Here is a 16,826-nt window from a genome sequence, read left to right as displayed (position 1 = left end):
CCAGTCCACAGAGTGTGACTTCCCTGCTTCCCTTTCTCACTGCAGTCCCCAAATGCAGCCCCCCCTTGCTATTTCTGAAGCATGGGGGAGTGATCACAATAGGTGGAGAACTTGGGGGAAATGACTCCCTTTGCTACTTGTAAAATTTTTATGAGCGATCCAAGCCCATGTCTTGCATTTTCTATATCCATTATGCAGTTTATCTCCCTTGAACAAGGAATATGTGAGTATCTGGAGAAAACAGGCTATGTTTTTTAATTTCCAAGTATATTAATGTCAATGCAGCACCCATAGCTTATCCCTAAGAGGACTGATTTTGTCACTGATTACCTACCTGTTGACAGCATGGCTCAGGGCATAAAAAGTTGCTCGGCTTGGATTATACTGGGCCATGTTAAGGATTTCTCGTATCCTTTTAGCACACGGAGAAGGCAGCAGCCCCAGGCTGTATGTGACAGCATCTGCCACAAGTGGATCAACTCCACCCGTTCTCAGTATCTGAAGGATAGCTCCATAGCACTCTGGGGTACCACACTGAATCAGAGCCTGAACTGTGACTGCACTGGAAAGGGAAAAGAAAGACTGATTTGAAAGTCTAATTCATGGGGAAGCCACATTTGCATCATAAAGCGCACAAACCCATTTGCAAAAAAAAAAAGCTGATACAGCTGTTATTTATTTTTAGAAGTTATTAATCACAATTATATATAGATGTAGCTGGTAAATTACAATGAATTAAAATAAAAACACCCAGCAAATCATATACAATAAAGAACAGGTCATATGTACAACAACAGTTCCATAATCTTATTCTGGTTCAAAATTCCTGTGTAAAGGGGTGGGGGAACCATTAGAAACTATGCAGTTTGATAATCTTCCATGACAATGTTCAGTCATAGCACCATCCCTTGGAAACTAATTTTCAAGGTATTGCTACCAAGATTTACAGTGCCATCCCAAGAAGAGTTATACCCTTCTAAGTCTCTGTCTTCCATGGTCTTAAATGGATGTAACCCTAGCTTAGAATAGCACTATTTAATTATCACAAGAGTGTCTTCCTCCAGAAAAATTGTATCTGTGCACATGGTGTTTCCCTAATTTGTCTTCACCACTCTGCATAGATGGTGAAGCTGAAGAATGGTGAGTGGCCCAAGTTCTCTCTGTGACATTCATGGCTAAACTGATTTTTAAATCTGGGTTTTCTATGCCCATGTCCAACATACTGACCTGCACCTAACTAACTCTCTAATTCCTCAAAAGTTCTAATTTCCTAACTAGATGGGATCCAAACCAAGACTGTCCCTGATGACATCAGAATCTGTGAAGTTTTATTCAGTTTTATGATCCATGATGGTAGAGAAGTATCATTCTTATGTTATATTGATTATCATTCCTATACGATTGTTAAAAATTATCCTCAAGGCGAGTATAATGGAGAATGTATTGGTTTTGATACCAAAACATAAGATATCATTATGCATTAGTGCTGTGAGTGCATGTTGCATTTCTGATAGAAGTGGAAAGTTTTGAAATAGTCAAAATACAGGATTACCGAACATGTTCACTCTGACATGTATTCGGAGTTGCATATCTTTCAGTTGCAACACCAAAGCTGTTGGCTTTGTCTCTGTGTTTCAGAACTTATGGCTCTACATCCAGTGTACGATCCATGTGTTTTCACTGAGGGTTCTTGCATGTTTACTCAACTTTACTGATAAGTTACCTGGAAGTTTCCATCAACTTTGGCACAAGAGGACTCAGAGTACTATTGTGTAAGCCCCTCAGTCCAGTTACAAATCTATAGAAGAGGGCAGCTCTTTTCTGATTCTGCTCGGAGATCGAAAGTTTCTGCAGCTCCTGGAGGACCCTCAAAACAGCATCACCATGCCTGGAAGATTTGGTCTCCGTGCCCTCTAAAGATAGTCCTTTCTTCGGCAGGCCCGAAACTGTAAAGAAACAGATATTTTCAGATGGGCCCAGTTGCATTTCTGGGACTCACAAAAATGAGGGGATGAAATGTAACAACCATAACAATATCCCTGAAACCAGAAATCATCTACCTTCTGTCCACCTTCTATCTCGAAAGCTTATGCTACAATAAAATTGGTTAGTCTTAAAGGTGCTACTGGACTCTTTTTGATTATCCTACCCTCAGGATGCCTGGGGCCTCAGCAGTGTCTCTGTAATGAAATTGTTCTATAATAGGCCTGACAGTAAAGTTTAACCAGCTCTGAACTCCTGACAACTATTGTAAAAGGGCTCATGTTTCTATTTTGAGAACCAGCGCAGTGATAAATTCAATGTGTAGTGTCCCAGTCACAGAATCATAGAATCACGTGGTTGGACCTCTAGGGTCATCTAGTCCAACCCTCTGCCAAATACAGGAAATTCCCAAATACTCCTTCTCCAACACACAGTGACCCTTGCTCCATGCCCAGAAGATGGCAAAACTCCATCAGGATCCCTTGCCAAACTGGCCTGGGGAAAATTGCTACGTGACTCCAAGGTGGTGACTGGCCTTACTCTGGGCATGCAAGAAGAGGCCACAAGAACTAAGCATAATGTAACCCTTCCTGCCCTCCCTCTCATGATCTGCCTAGGTTCACAGAATAACCATTGCTGTCAGATGGCCATTATAGCCTCTGCTTCAAAACCTCCAAAGAAGGAGAGCCCACCACCTCTCGAGGAAGCCTGTTCCACTGAGGGACTGCTCTAACAGTCAAGAAGTTCTTCCTAATGTTTAGCTGAAAAACTCATTTGACAACCCATTGGTTGAAATTAAATCAAAAACTTTCTTTACCAAAATATCACAGCATAACTGCTAATCAGCCTCTTGCCAGTTGGAAGGGTATCAAATTGTATTCTTTCCGCTAATTTGAGTTACTGTTCCAATCCTAATACTTTGAATGAGAAAGGAGTGGAAAGTCCACAACATTTTTGCTTGAAACAACCAGACGCAAAGGACGGGTTAATTTGGGCAGGTTCACATGTTTGCATGAAACAGCAATGAAAGAAGCATAAACTGTTCTTATGCTAAGTTGGGGGTGTCTGGAGATGTGTGTATTCTCTGTGGCAAGATGAGTATTATCCACTAAAATATACATCACTACCGTACAGCCTTACCATCCATATCTCTGTGGTTGATTTTGGGGTTGTCTTCGAGTTTCAAAGTTTGCGTGACTTGTGCCATCATGCCATATTGATTTCTAGTTAGTAACAAAAAAAAGTACGTTTTGTTGGTTAGTCTGAATATGCAGTATAAATTTCAACCGTGGTTGCAATATCCAATAAGGGATGGTAAAGGCATATGACATGCATGTTGTAATCCGCCCTGAGCCCATCCATGGGAAGGGTGGACTATAAATTTAATAAATAATAATAATAATAATAATAATAATAATAATAATAATAATAATAAATGCAACCTACTTGTATGATGCTGGCAGAAACAGGTGTTTTTCAGAGCAGACTGCCTCAACAACATGTTTTTTCTTTGCGTCGATGCTGTACTTGCAGTGCTGATTGCTGCTTATCAAAGTGGATAATGGCACATTCTGTGGAAAAGGTGGTGGCTGAGTTAGTATACAGTCACCACTCATGAAACTATTTGCCCAGATGGTCACCTGTACTTGCCAGAGATTAAGGGAATTTTACCATTCTCCCGATTCTCTAGGTGAGTCACCAAGCACAGAACTGTGGTAACACTGTACTCACTGTTTGTCGGGATAATACAAATCATCAGCTTAACCTGATACTACTGATACTCAAACCACAGTTAAGTTATATCACTTTGGTAAATGGCTGTTTCATTCATTGTTAAATATTCACTTCCTGCCTTTCTCTCAAGGAGCTCAGAGTGGCATATATGGATGAGTGATACAATTTCCCCCTCACAAAAACCCTGATTAGGCTGAGAGAGAATGACTGGCCCAGTGAGATTAAGTCTAACCATTGCATCAGACGAGATCTCTGATTAGTAGTCAGCAAACTAACATGTCTGGTACCTCAGTTCAGAGAAAGAACAAGGTAATGCTTGGTTTCTGCATTTCCAAAGGGCAGGCCATTACTTCTCTTTACAAATGTGCCTCAGTATAACCTGAGATATTTTGCACAGAGCTAATATAATCTGCAAGCAGCTTCCTCCATTACCATCTGAAAGCCCAAGCAAAGTGCAGATAAAACTTATCACCGTGGCCCATATCAAAAACATCTTTTCCTTTCCTACTTTACTTTTTAAAAATCCAGTATAAGAATCAGTTATGTGTAATTTAACTTCACATAACACATTGTGAGTCTTGGTTGGCTCTAATGAAGATGATTTGTTACTATTCCAGAAAGTAGATATTGGCAGAGCAAAAGCTAGATAGGAATATTGGTTAGAGTATTTTGACTAGGATGTGGTCGAACAGGTTCAAATCCCATTCAGTTGTGAAATTCATTGGGTGACTTTTGGCCAGTTATTCTGTAGGGTTGTGAGGATAAAACATGGAAGGAAAAACCAAGTAAACCACCCTGAGCATTTTGAAGGAAAGATAAAAATGGACTGGTTAGAGTATATTGAAAAGTTGGAAACTTTAGCATTAAAATAACTATGGTAAGGATTTTGAATGCCTATTGTACCAGTAATACATGATACTGTGGAAAACCTATACAGTGCCTTTGTCTGCTTACCAAGCCTTTAATGAGAGCAACTGGACTGACATAGTTTCTGATGGGGTTGAAGTTATCGCAGGATTTCAGGTTTCTTCTGATCGTAATTCCTGCGGCTGTGTTGCCTTTCCTGGATTCTACTTCAATGTCACTGTCACATTTCCCATATATAGTATCCTTGAATGAGAGAAACATCAATAATATTATTTTGCATCTTCAAAGTCAGTTGGAGTTATGCTTAATTACTCATGGCTAGCTTCTCCACTGATTGTAGGGACTTCATCTTGGTCTCAAAGTAACTGGTTTCAGGGGATACATTTGAGGAAAATAAGATGCTTGATGACCATGCAACTTACCATAGAAAGTGTACGGACATTGTCTTCTGTCTCCATTGGCACTATAAGAGCCGAGATGATGCCTCGCTTGAGGTTAAGTATGTGTACAGGTTCATTCTCCTCAGGATATAACTGGACCTTCTTCCCATCTTGAACACTGAATTTCAGCTCATACCTGTCAAAAACAAATAAATAAGGTATTTGTTACAAGAAAAAACATCTTTTACAAGTCAAGATGATTGCTTCATATACGATATCCCAAAACCAAATGAGCTGGGGATTTTCGTCTGCAATGTAAGCACACACTGACTTCAGATTCCTAACATGCAGAAGCCCACCATCTCTTTGAGACCAATATCTCATTTTTTCTTCCATAATTCTATGATATAGTTCGCTGTCAGCCAGAGATGTGGTGGATTTCTGATCAAATGTGTGGACCAAGAGGAAACACATTCAACAGTATCTACATTCACATACGGATAAAGAAGTTGCAACCCTTGATGAAAAGGGTTCATCAAAACACCCTTGATGAAAATGGTCACGTGGCTGGTGGTCCTGCCCCCGATCTCCAGACAGAGGGGAGTTTAGATCCCCCTCCATGCTGTTCCAGCGGCACGGAAGGCAATCTAAACTCCCCTCTGTCTGGGGATCAGGGGGCGGAGCCACCGACCATATGACCATTTTCAAGAGGCGCCAGAACTCCGTTCCACCGCGTTCCAGCTGAAAAAAAAGCCCTGGATATATGTAATATGCAAAGGAAATATTAATTCATTTCTTTTGTATGTTGCATACAGTGCTGAACTTTTTAAAACAAAAAGTAGTTATTCTGCAGTAACTACGGGCATGATCCTTCCTTTCCCATGTACGGCTGTGCCTGACATGTTACAACTCCAGCAAAATGTTTATGTGACCAATACAAACCAAAACACTTATTATATTGTTTGATTTTTAAAAAAAAAGAAATGGATTATAATAGCTTTTCTTTGTGGCACTTCTAACTGTGAGAAATCAATGGGATGTTCAATAATTAAGCCGTAAGAACAGAAATTCTCCCTTCCCTGTGTGTTATCCTGTATAGGCAAAAGAGATCCATTATTCTAAGATTTCTTCTTCCCCTTCCAAGGCAGGCTTTCATCTAGATCAACTGCCACGGTCTCAAGCAAACACCCCGCCATTTCCAATAGTGTGACCGACTTCTCACTCCTCACAGTGTTTGTCCAGCAGCTCATTCATCTCCACACACACACACATATTTCCACTAAGAGCATTAGTATGCTCAGTGAACCAGAGACAAGCTGTTCGATGAACGTGAGACAGAATTAGCCCTCACATTAGAAAGAATGTTTGGTTGAGTAGCAGTTTGATCAGTGTTCTTGACCTTGAACTGGCCCATGTAATGGGATGTTGCTGGGTGCCCAGTGGCGGGGTCAAAATGAGGTAAACATTTAGGTCTATTCCCGGATATTATTTAAAACTAACAATCTATACACTAGGGCTTTAATCTAGCCTAACATTTATGCAGACAGAAAAATTTTGGTCCACTGAACTCCAACTTAACTTCCGCCCTCCCACTGCATCCCCAAATGCCCTCAAAATGTGGCTCCTGGGAGACCCCTGGGAATAGTCCGGAGGGAGTCAGAAGGCTATCATGGGAGGAGGAACTGGCAAAAATCCTTTGCATGTGTGCAATTTTAGGCAGGATCCAGCTCCAGGTCTGCCTTTTGAACACCACTGTTCTGTCCCTTTCATACAGAGGGAAAGGATTATATAGCTATACAATGAAGGACAACGTTCTCATAGATGATAATTTAGTTAGTTTTCCTTACTGGGACATGGCAACAGCAAACTCATCGGAGTTCCTTGACTTCTTTAAGAAAGCCTTTCTGTCAGGGCCAATACCTGACACTTCTCGGAGGCTACACTGGCTTATCTTCATCACGAAATTGCAGAGTTGTGGGACCTCCAGGTCAACCTGAAATGGAAAGGGCATGATGTCATATAACAGATTAACAAATACAGCTTTAAGACTGATTTCAGCAAACTGCCCACCATTAAACGCTATGAGTGAGAATCTACTAATCACAGCAACTTGTGTAGATATAATATTCTCATAATCACAGGCAGGAGGAGGGGGGCACCCTTCACATGTTCTCTCCCCTGTCCTTTCTCCTCATACAAATTTCCCTTTCTTCTTCTCAAAGCTAGCCATGGTGGAGTGTTAACCCCCCCCCCCACTAATGCAGAAATGACTATAGTTTGTTCAAGTCAGAGACTGTCAAACTATTTCTAATCTGTGTTGCAATTTGCCAAATCTGATTTGACATGGTATGTGTTAATAGTGGTGTATATAATGACTTCACACCATGGTTAGTTCCAAACAGAAAGGAACGAGCAAATTCTCACAGAAGGCATGGTACTGCAGGGCGTTTCCAATCTCCCAGCCATGGCTAAGAGATAAGGAATGTTATGTCTCTACACCAACTATGGTGTTATATCCATATGAGAGAGCTGCTTAACTTGGATTTCCCCTTCCTCATTTCTTACCTTGCAGATAATTTTGGAGCCAGTCTGTGAATCTGTTCCTGACACTCCACTTGTTATTTCTGCTTCATAGTTGAAGGCATAATTTTTAAGGTGTTTAAATCTGGTTGTGTCTTCTACAAGGCATAAACAAGAAAGTATGCATTTGTTCATTTACAGATATTTTTTTCCGATTTAAATCATTATAATCTTCTACAATTTTAAAAAATAGCAAGTAGGTTTTAGAGCTCTTATTCTGCAGGCAGTTCAGCTGTTTCCTTTGCTTCACAGAAAATGTTCTGCATGTTGAATTCTGATTCATAGAGTAAATTGTGCATAGAAACATGAATGGGGCTTGCACATCTATAGACAGATATTTAAACGATATTTTGTTTCCCACTCACAGCCCCCTGGGTAGTCAGAAGAACCTTGCACAATGTTAACTTTATTTCATTTAAGGTCCATTTCACATGTATTGCATTTTTTGTGTATGTGCACCAAAAAATGTGAAGTGTGAATGCTACAAATGCATATGCCATAAAAGTGTATGGGCAGCTAGAACTAGCTGGAATCCCCTGACAAGTATACACAAAATGGCAATCTGTGAATTGTCACCTTTTTTCCCCATCTGCTACTAACTATGCTCATACAATATCTTTAAGAGTGGAAAATCTTAGCTGCTCCCTGAATTTATTCAGCCGCACTTGCTCATTCAACACTATCTGAATTTCTCCACATGGCGGAAGGGGACTGAAGGAGTTCACCGGGGTCAGAGATTAAAACACTGGGGTGGATCTTTACCCATTTTCTCCCATTCCACTGAGAAAAGTTTGAGGCCTTGCTCCAGTCTAAATAGACTTCCGCCAGCTCAAGTGGCTCTTCCATTGGAGGAAGAGATGCTTAAGCTAGAAGAAGGCTTCTTAGGTTGGAGAAAGACTTCTTGGAGGATGGTAGGATGGATCTACACCACTGGCAGCTTAGGACCACAGAGCTACAGGACTAAAAGAATAGTGCTACTGGGAGACTGATATGTCCACGTCACAGAAAAGGACCATATTACATACATCAAGAATAACATTTAATCAGAGCGAGGGATAATATGGACTATTAATTTAAGTTGCAGATGACAAAGATTGGTTACATTGCAACTTTTAAAAATCTTTTATATGAAACCATTTGTGTTAGTTTCTGAACTGAAGTTTTTTTTAAAAAGTTTATTTTATCTGTAGCTTCTTTCTTCTAGTCCCTTAGTTCTCTATCCCTCCTACAGAGGGTATTCTGCTCACAACAATTAGGGAGAGAATGATGGTTATCTATAGGCTGAGGCTGCTAAATTTCACCACAGCAGAATGGGAGTCTTTGTGGTCCACAAGTACATTGTCTACTGCCTCTCAGGCCACTTGCCTGGGGAAGCAAAGGCAGTCGGGTGCTTTGTACTACAATTGTGGTTAGAGTTACCTACGTTGAATAAATGGGAGAAAAAAAACGGGGATATCTTTTTTAAAAAAAAGATCATTCATATTTTTACACATTTCTGTATTTTCCCACTGTACAGCCAAAGGGTTCATCTGCACGCGAGAAAGTCCTCATGTCTGTTGGAGAACAACACAAGTTCTATGTATCACATATAGGATCGGAGTTTTGTGTTTTCCAGGTGCAACCACATCCTGCGGGGAGGAGCAGCTGGAGGTCCCCCTCCACTGCTGCGGCTGTTTTAACATCTGCAAACTGCCCAATGGAGCTGCTCTTTGCTCTATTGTGAAACTCCCCCCTGCCCCTGCCCAGTACCCAGGACTGAAGCTGCTGTAGCATAGTAGCTAAGTGGTTGGGTTGGAAATCAGTACTCTGCTAGTTTGACTCCCACTTCTGCCATGAGCTCAGTAGGTGGCCTTGGCTAAGCCGCTTCTTTCAGCCCCATTGTGGGGATAATAATAATACTGACTTCGTTCAATGCTCTGAGTACGGAAGGGCGACCTATAAGCACACTGCTGTTGTTGTTACTTTAGACTTTTACAGTGCGCAAATACCATGGAAAAGATGGTCTGCACTGATAGCTCTAATAGTGCAGTCCAGCTGGCAAGAAAACTTATTCCAGTCAACACAGTTCCATCAACAAGTGATAGGAACAGTCACCTTTAGCCGTTTTTCAGCTGGAAAGATTCCTGGGTGTAGCAATGAATCTCAGGTATGCAGCATCGATCGGCAAATAACCTGGGCAGAAATGCAAAGAGCATTTTCTGCCAGAGAATGGAGGTTGGTAATATTTGCCGATCCACCTCCCATTGCAGATCCCACCCTTGCCACTTCACCTCCTGTACTGTTGCTAAAGGTTCTGTTTCCTCTATCAGCATATCATGGTTTTCAGAAACCTAAAGGCAGAGGGGACTTGGCAAAAATTGACCGCCTCTTCCACAGGGAGCAGAGAGATTTATGATACTGGAAAACATCCTTTGGATTCAATCCTGATGATGCCAAGCAATTTATCAGAATGTGTGAGCTACAGCTGCCAAATACGCACTTAAATACATCGACAGTGCAATCTTAAGCAGTGAAATCAATGGGCTTAGTCTGGACTCGGAGTAACTCTGCTTAGGATTTCGTCGGAAGTCCATTAAAGTCAATGGATTTAGAAGGAGATGGCTCTTCTCAGTGTTGCACTGGGAGTACCAAAAGGACAAGCACTGAACTTCATTGCCTTTCACTTGCTTCGATGGGAAGACATCTCATCATACTTAATAGGACAACATGACCTTTTCCTCTGCTCTTTGTACAATCGTTTTCCCCATTACTGATCCCTCCTGTACAAATTCTTATTTTTGATTCAACATGGATCAAATGCAATTGGATGAAGTAGACGCGGATCCAATTTTTAAACAGATATACGTTAAAAAGTATCAAGAGGGGGAAAAAATCGAGCCATACATAACATTTTTTCCCCGAGTTAGGATGAAAAGGCAAGCGAGTCCTGTAGATGGTGCTAAAGTGCTTTCCTAGGAAAAGCTAAGCTTATCAGGCGAAAGATAGCAAAACACCAACTCATCGATATACTTTGACCCTCGAGATGAACGCCATGCATCAAGCCAAGCAGTCAGGAACAAATACGTTTCTTTACAGAGGCTGTTCATCAACCTTTCCTGATTCTTGACTTCTCTCATTTTCATATTTCCATCTGCTAGCCATTTATTTCCAAGCTATTATTATATGTAAATGCTCCATGTCTAAAATCAGGTGATAAAAATTCTGACAACCCCTGATTAATCTACTTAGTTTGCTCACATTTTCTATATATGAATGTGAATGCTAATAACAGGCAACAGCATTCAGTAAATCTCAAATTATCAGCTATTCAAAAAGTTGTCTGGGATTATCAGAATTCACATATGATTTTCAGCCTTGTCCTATTTTGAACATTCCCTGTAATGAGTGAATGTAGATTAATAAACAGGTAGGTACATAAAGCTGATAAAAAAATTTTCTGTTGCCCCTTTGGCTGAAATGTCATTATTTCTTAGAATTTTCTTTGGACTGAAATAATTTTTTAAAACTGAACTAATTTATTTATTTATTTATTTTGTTGGTCTTCTAGCCTGTTCTCATCGCAAGTGGGCTCAAAGCAGGTTACAGCATGCAAAACAGAGAACAAACCTTTGACATCCGCAGCTACAACCACTTATTTTCACAGCATATTTGAAACAAAATGGTCTCTAAGCTTTGGAGGTTTCTTAGGTTAGAAACTATGTTATTTGGGGTAGTGGTGGTTGATCAGGTATCTTTTTGAGAATATAGGTATGGGTTCAGTTGTTTTTTGAGCTTGGCTTTCCCCCCACAACCTCACCTTGGAATGGGTTTGACAGACATGCTGGTCAGAGAACTGAATGTTGATATCTACTCGAAGAGAGTGTGGAGAAGCAAGACATTGCTGAATCGGTACTCAGTTAAATGTATGTTTATCCTTTTCATAAAACTGCTTTGGGCAGGAAGAGGAGGCTGCCACCAGTTTCTAATCAATTGACATGGACTGCGGGCAGCAGGCTTCTTCAAACAACTGATTTCCCCTGACAGACAAGATTGTACATCTAAGGAAAACACAGTGGGCTCACAACTCTGTTTTCTTTTTTTTGGTGAACATTCACTCTATGAAAGGCAAAACTAAGAATTCACTGATAGGTGTTTTAGGCAACTTGAAACAAAACTATTACCAAAAAAAAAATGGATGAGGGCTTACTTGAACAAGCTGAATTTTCACTTTCTGACCCGTCATCTTCTGTAAAGGAAAATTAAATTGCAATTAGTTTTACACGTTCTTCCAAGCCCAGAAGCAATTGTTATCCGGAACCAAAAGTAAAATGTCTGGTTTATCACAGAACAGAGAGAGAGAGAGAGAATTGGTACTGTGGTAGAATTAATTTTAATTGACTCTGAAATCCCCTACATGTTTTGCATACACTTCATTGAAGGGGATTTTTAATTTCTATCTTTTAAAATCCAGAGGAGTTCTGTGTTAGTCCGTAGTCACAAAATAGTGAAGAGTCCAGTAGCATCTTTAAGACTAACCAATTTTATTGTAGTATAAGCTTTCGAGAACCACAGTTCTCTTCATCAGATGCATGCATCATGCATCTGATGAAGAGAGCTGTGGTTCTTGAAAGCTTATGCTGCAATAAAGTTGGTTAGTCTTAAAGGTGCAACTGGACTCTTCACTATCTTTTAAAAGTATGTTTTTAATTAATACTTTTAAGGTTTTCATTTATTCTTGTATGTATTTCAGGTTCCCCTGATGAAGGAAGGGTATACAAAATGCACAGCAGTCTCAGAGTGAATTAAGATTAATTCTCTCACTGCACCAATTGCCTCTTGCTTTTTGCTCCATGCTTGGCGCAGCCCTCCTTTTCTTGTTGCTGGTTTATCATAGAATCAGCACAGCAATACAGAGGAAGATCATGTGGGATTTTGCAACGTTGCACTTTGGACACATTTTGCAAGAGTTTCCAGGCAGAGTGATATAGGTACATTGTTAATCCCTGTATTTTGAGAAGGGAGGAAAATTTGATCCTAGGGGATACAACTCTTCACAGTTGGGCTAAACTCCACAGACTTCAGCAAGTGGCTACAGAGGAATAAGCCTTTTGATGTGCTAAAAACTGAAACAGAAATGCAAAAAGGACATCGATAGTTCCAATTATGTGTGATGCTGGAAAATACCCTATGCTTTTAATATATAATTTGTTTAACTTCCAGGCCCCTACGTAGGGTTGCTAGCTCCACGTAGGGAAATTCTTGGGGATTTGGGGGATGGTGCCTGAAGAGAGTGGGGTTTGAGGAGGGGAGGGACCTCAGCAGGGTATAATGCCATAGAGCGCACCCTCCAAAGCATCCATTTTCTCCAGGGGAACTGAGCTCTGTGGCCTGGAGATCAGTTGTAATTCCAGGAGATCTCCAGCCACAACCTGAAGGCTGGTAACTCTAACCCCCCCCCCCCAGACAGTGGCCTAATTGAGCCAAAATATTGAAGTAATTTGTGGCTTGAACTGCCAGAGTAATTTTGTTTTATAAACCTCTGGTATAAGCCATCTTTTACATTAGTGAATTACAATGACTTGGATCCATGGGAACATTTCCTTGGACAGAAGGATTTTCATCTGTGGGGTATGACTTTCCTTCCTCCCCCCCCTCCCCTGCAGCCCCAAACATCCCCTGAAATGTTCCTTCAGGAGCTGGGGAAGGTGGGGAGGTAGCAGGATCTGGGAGGCAAGGAAATCATGTTCCACATGCAGAAATCCTTCCATTCGCAGAAATGCTGTGATGGATCCAAGCCAGTGGAGGAGTAAGGAAAACGCAGGGTATCTCTTGATGTAACTGCTTGCTTAATTGAAAATCAATATATTGCAAACAGTCTTATCTGTTCGCCATACAAGCATACATTCTGCTTGCAGCATGTTAGAATGCTTCACATTTTCTTTCAAAGGACAGGACATGGTTAAAAAGGACGCTTCCTCTTCAGAGGCAGCCTGACTACAAAAAGTAGTAGAATGTGATCAATCATAGGCTTTGCTTGAATTCTTAAAAGGACTCGTTTATCTGGCGTAATATCTAAACCAACCTTTATAACCAGGAGCTGATGAACAGTTGTTACTATTTCAGTGGGTTCAGTAAGTTGCTCACAGAAAATTCAACATGCCAAGCTTCTCTTCTCCTCAACAGGTGTGAGTTTCCACGCAACTTTGGCTGATTCCGCACACGTTGGATAATGCACTTTCAATCCACTTTAGCTATCGTTTGGAAGTGGATTTTTTGTTTCACGCTCAAAAAATTCAGTTGCAAATGATCTCTAAAGAGGATTGGAAGTGCATTATCCAAAGTGTGTGGAATCAGATTTTATTAGCCACAGACCTGCTGTCTGAAGTATGCCAAACTATCAAGCATTAAAGGAAGGTAAACCATAGCCAACTGCACTATGGTCACATCCTGATCCTACATACATATGTGTGTGTGCTGTCAAGTCACAATCAACTTAAAGCAACCCCAGCAAGGGGCTTTCAAGGCAAGTGAGAAGCAGAGGGGATTTGCCATTGCCTTCCTCTGCAGTCTTCCATCGTGGTCCCCCATCCAACTAGCGATCCTGCTTAGCTTCTGAGATCTTCCTGCCCTCCCATGTCCTGATCCTAAGCATGCTCATTTAGAAGCAAACTGTATCAAAACTGATGGGCGTTTAGTCTAAAGTGAATGCATTCAGCATTATGCTATAATCTTGAGCCCCATCACATTGGCATGAAACCACTGACTTAAACTGGACCGACATCCTAATCATAAACATTGTTTGCTCTGAGTCTGCTTATGCATATGTACTTGAGAAATCAGTCCCTCTAATGAGATTTATTCCTAAGTATGTCTCTGTAGGACTCTTCCTTTACGATGTCCTCAAGGATATAGGTTTGTAGCTAACAATTGCAACAAATGTTCTAGTCAATGCAGTGCACTCTTTTGCTTTAAATTTCAAGGTTTTAGTAGCATTGTTTCATTTTGTTAAGGTAGAAAAATGATGTTTTGATCCACAGAGAAATTAAACAAACAAACTATCTTGGGGACCTTGATCAAAATCTAACACACGGTACCTTGAGAACGCCTGCCACCACGTACCACCCCGCAAACTGTGCGACCCATTCACATCATAGCAGACCGATAAAATGATATAACCTCAAACATCTCTTTAAAGGAGAAGAGGTAGCCATGCTCACTGAATACCGATCGGCAAAAAGCCGCCCCATGCGAACAGCACATATGACGTAAAACGAATTAGCCATATACCAAATGCGATGAACGTGTGCATGTATCAAATTTCAAAAGATCTAACAAGGATTTAAGAGGTCACAGTCCCTTACGGCAACCTCATATAACACAGAGAACATCCACATTATTATCTGATGATTCTCCTTGGCATACCCAGCCCATGCCAGTTTTGATATCCTATACAGGAGATGATTTCATGCACAGCACAAAAAAGTACCCTCCCCTCCTCCACGTTCACAGCAAGATGCTACTTACGCGTGAAAGCACCACTGCTTAGCAGCAGGAGCAGCCACAGCTGTGGGGGGCCCATGTTGAGCAAGGGACCCGGTGGCTCCTGCGCCCTCTCCTCTCCTCCTTTTGGGCCAGCGTCAGAGAGACTGAGCGTCCTGTCTTGGACCTGTCCTTATATACTCCCTAGCAAGCAGCTGAGCCAAACGGGTTAGAAAGTTCAGAGCAAATTACAACAGGTCCAAAGGTTAGAGTCCTGGAGCCTCTTTGCAATATTCACAGAAGGCTCCTCTGGGCTGGTTTAGCCAGCGACAGAGTGCCGAAGGCATGAAAGGACAAAAACAATCACTCAGTCTTCTTATTTAGCCCACTTGCTGATTATTTGCATTGGGCACACTAATGTATATTATACTATGACTCGTAGAAATGGAGCTTATATTTAACAGGGAAAGGATATTTTGCATGCTTGGAATATCACTGACTGCAACTCTGAATTGGGAGGAATACTGGAAGGTGAGGAAGGATACAGTGGAGCTAAGCACACTATAGTTATTCGGACCACAAAACCATCAAAGGTGAAACATCCTTACAGAAACGCGGCTTGGACTCTACAAGACCTGAGTACCTGGTGTTGAACCAGATCAGCAGTCAGATTATCAGATCTTAGTATACTTCAAAACATAGATCCAGTATTTAGCACTGTAGGGGGTTGAATCCAAAAATTCTGTTCTGTTAATTGTGGAGGCTTCCCCTGGAGAAGCAACAGTACAACAGAAGAGGTAGGCTCTACTGTTAGTGGAATGGAACTCTTTGAACCAACCCATCACGTTTGGAGGTTTTGGTTTCAGATGTTTGACTCCTCCCTTGGCTCCACCCCTTCCCCCTTACAGATTTATACTCAAGGCTTGCACACTGGTGTGTTCAATGAACCACAAAGTCACACACAAGTGATTGTGTAACTTGTTGCACAGGATAGTCATAATTTCAAGTTGCAGTTTGGTGTGCCAAAACTGAACAGAACCTATAGTGGTAAAGAAATAAATATTTTTTTATCATCTGTACACAGAGTCGCTTGCTTCTTGCAGGTATAGATGCATTCAAAAGCATATTTCAAAGAATAAGGAATACTTAATGTCTGAATGTGGGTTTTCTATGTTGCTACTCAATTTCTTTTCCTTTTTCACGAGCAACGATTGTAGTCTTGCTTGTAAACCCACATCCCACTCAGAACAAAGGAATATCATGAGTAGCTAGCCTGCCACTGGCAGTAAATAAATGCTGAACAGTAGCAATAGCTGGAAATAATTTTTACATATGCAGATGCAGAAAATGCTGGCAAATAGATATATACCATAACTTGCAATTATATTAATAAAACAACAACAACATTCAATTTATATACCGCCATTCAGGATGACTTAACACCCACTCGGAGTGGTTTCCAAAGTATGTCATTATTATCCCCACAACAAAACACCCTGTGAGGTGGGTGAGGTTGAGAGAGCTAGAAGCTGTGACTGACCCAAGGTCACCCAGCTGGCTACAAGTGGAGGAGTGGGGAATCAAACCCGGTTCTCCAACTTAGAATCCCGTGTTCTTAACCACTATACCAAACTGGCTCTCCTATAAATGATACACATACATATATAACTGAAAGCAATAATGAACTGATGCTGATCCTTAAAGGGTGGCTATTGTTTAAACTACTAAGATGTTGTGCAATCTTCATTAGCATGCTATCTTCTGGAGCAAACTTTCAGCAGCAGAATGTTGACATTGCTGCTTCTGGGACGGAAATGATAGCCA

General features: G+C 41.1%; 1 protein-coding gene across 1 annotated transcript in view; it reads right to left on the bottom strand.

Moving 5' to 3' along the window:
* APOB (apolipoprotein B) overlaps window positions 1–15,154 on the bottom strand; it is a 50,888-nt gene extending 35,734 nt beyond the window's left edge. Inside the window, exons 1-10 of the mRNA XM_054970013.1 lie at window positions 15,048–15,154; window positions 11,731–11,769; window positions 7,530–7,642; window positions 6,812–6,957; window positions 5,007–5,160; window positions 4,672–4,827; window positions 3,430–3,554; window positions 3,124–3,206; window positions 1,724–1,946; window positions 335–562 (exon numbers count right to left, since the gene is read on the bottom strand). Coding sequence (XP_054825988.1) covers window positions 335–562; window positions 1,724–1,946; window positions 3,124–3,206; window positions 3,430–3,554; window positions 4,672–4,827; window positions 5,007–5,160; window positions 6,812–6,957; window positions 7,530–7,642; window positions 11,731–11,769; window positions 15,048–15,102 — 1,322 coding nt within the window. The 5' untranslated portion in view covers window positions 15,103–15,154. The remainder of the gene's footprint in view (window positions 1–334; window positions 563–1,723; window positions 1,947–3,123; window positions 3,207–3,429; window positions 3,555–4,671; window positions 4,828–5,006; window positions 5,161–6,811; window positions 6,958–7,529; window positions 7,643–11,730; window positions 11,770–15,047) is intronic.
* Window positions 15,155–16,826: the final 1,672 nt, after the last annotated feature.

The sequence above is a fragment of the Eublepharis macularius genome, chromosome 1 (genome assembly GCF_028583425.1).
Source record: "Eublepharis macularius isolate TG4126 chromosome 1, MPM_Emac_v1.0, whole genome shotgun sequence".
Lineage (NCBI taxonomy): Eukaryota > Metazoa > Chordata > Lepidosauria > Squamata > Eublepharidae > Eublepharis > Eublepharis macularius.
This window is presented reverse-complemented; position numbering and strand designations above follow the sequence as displayed.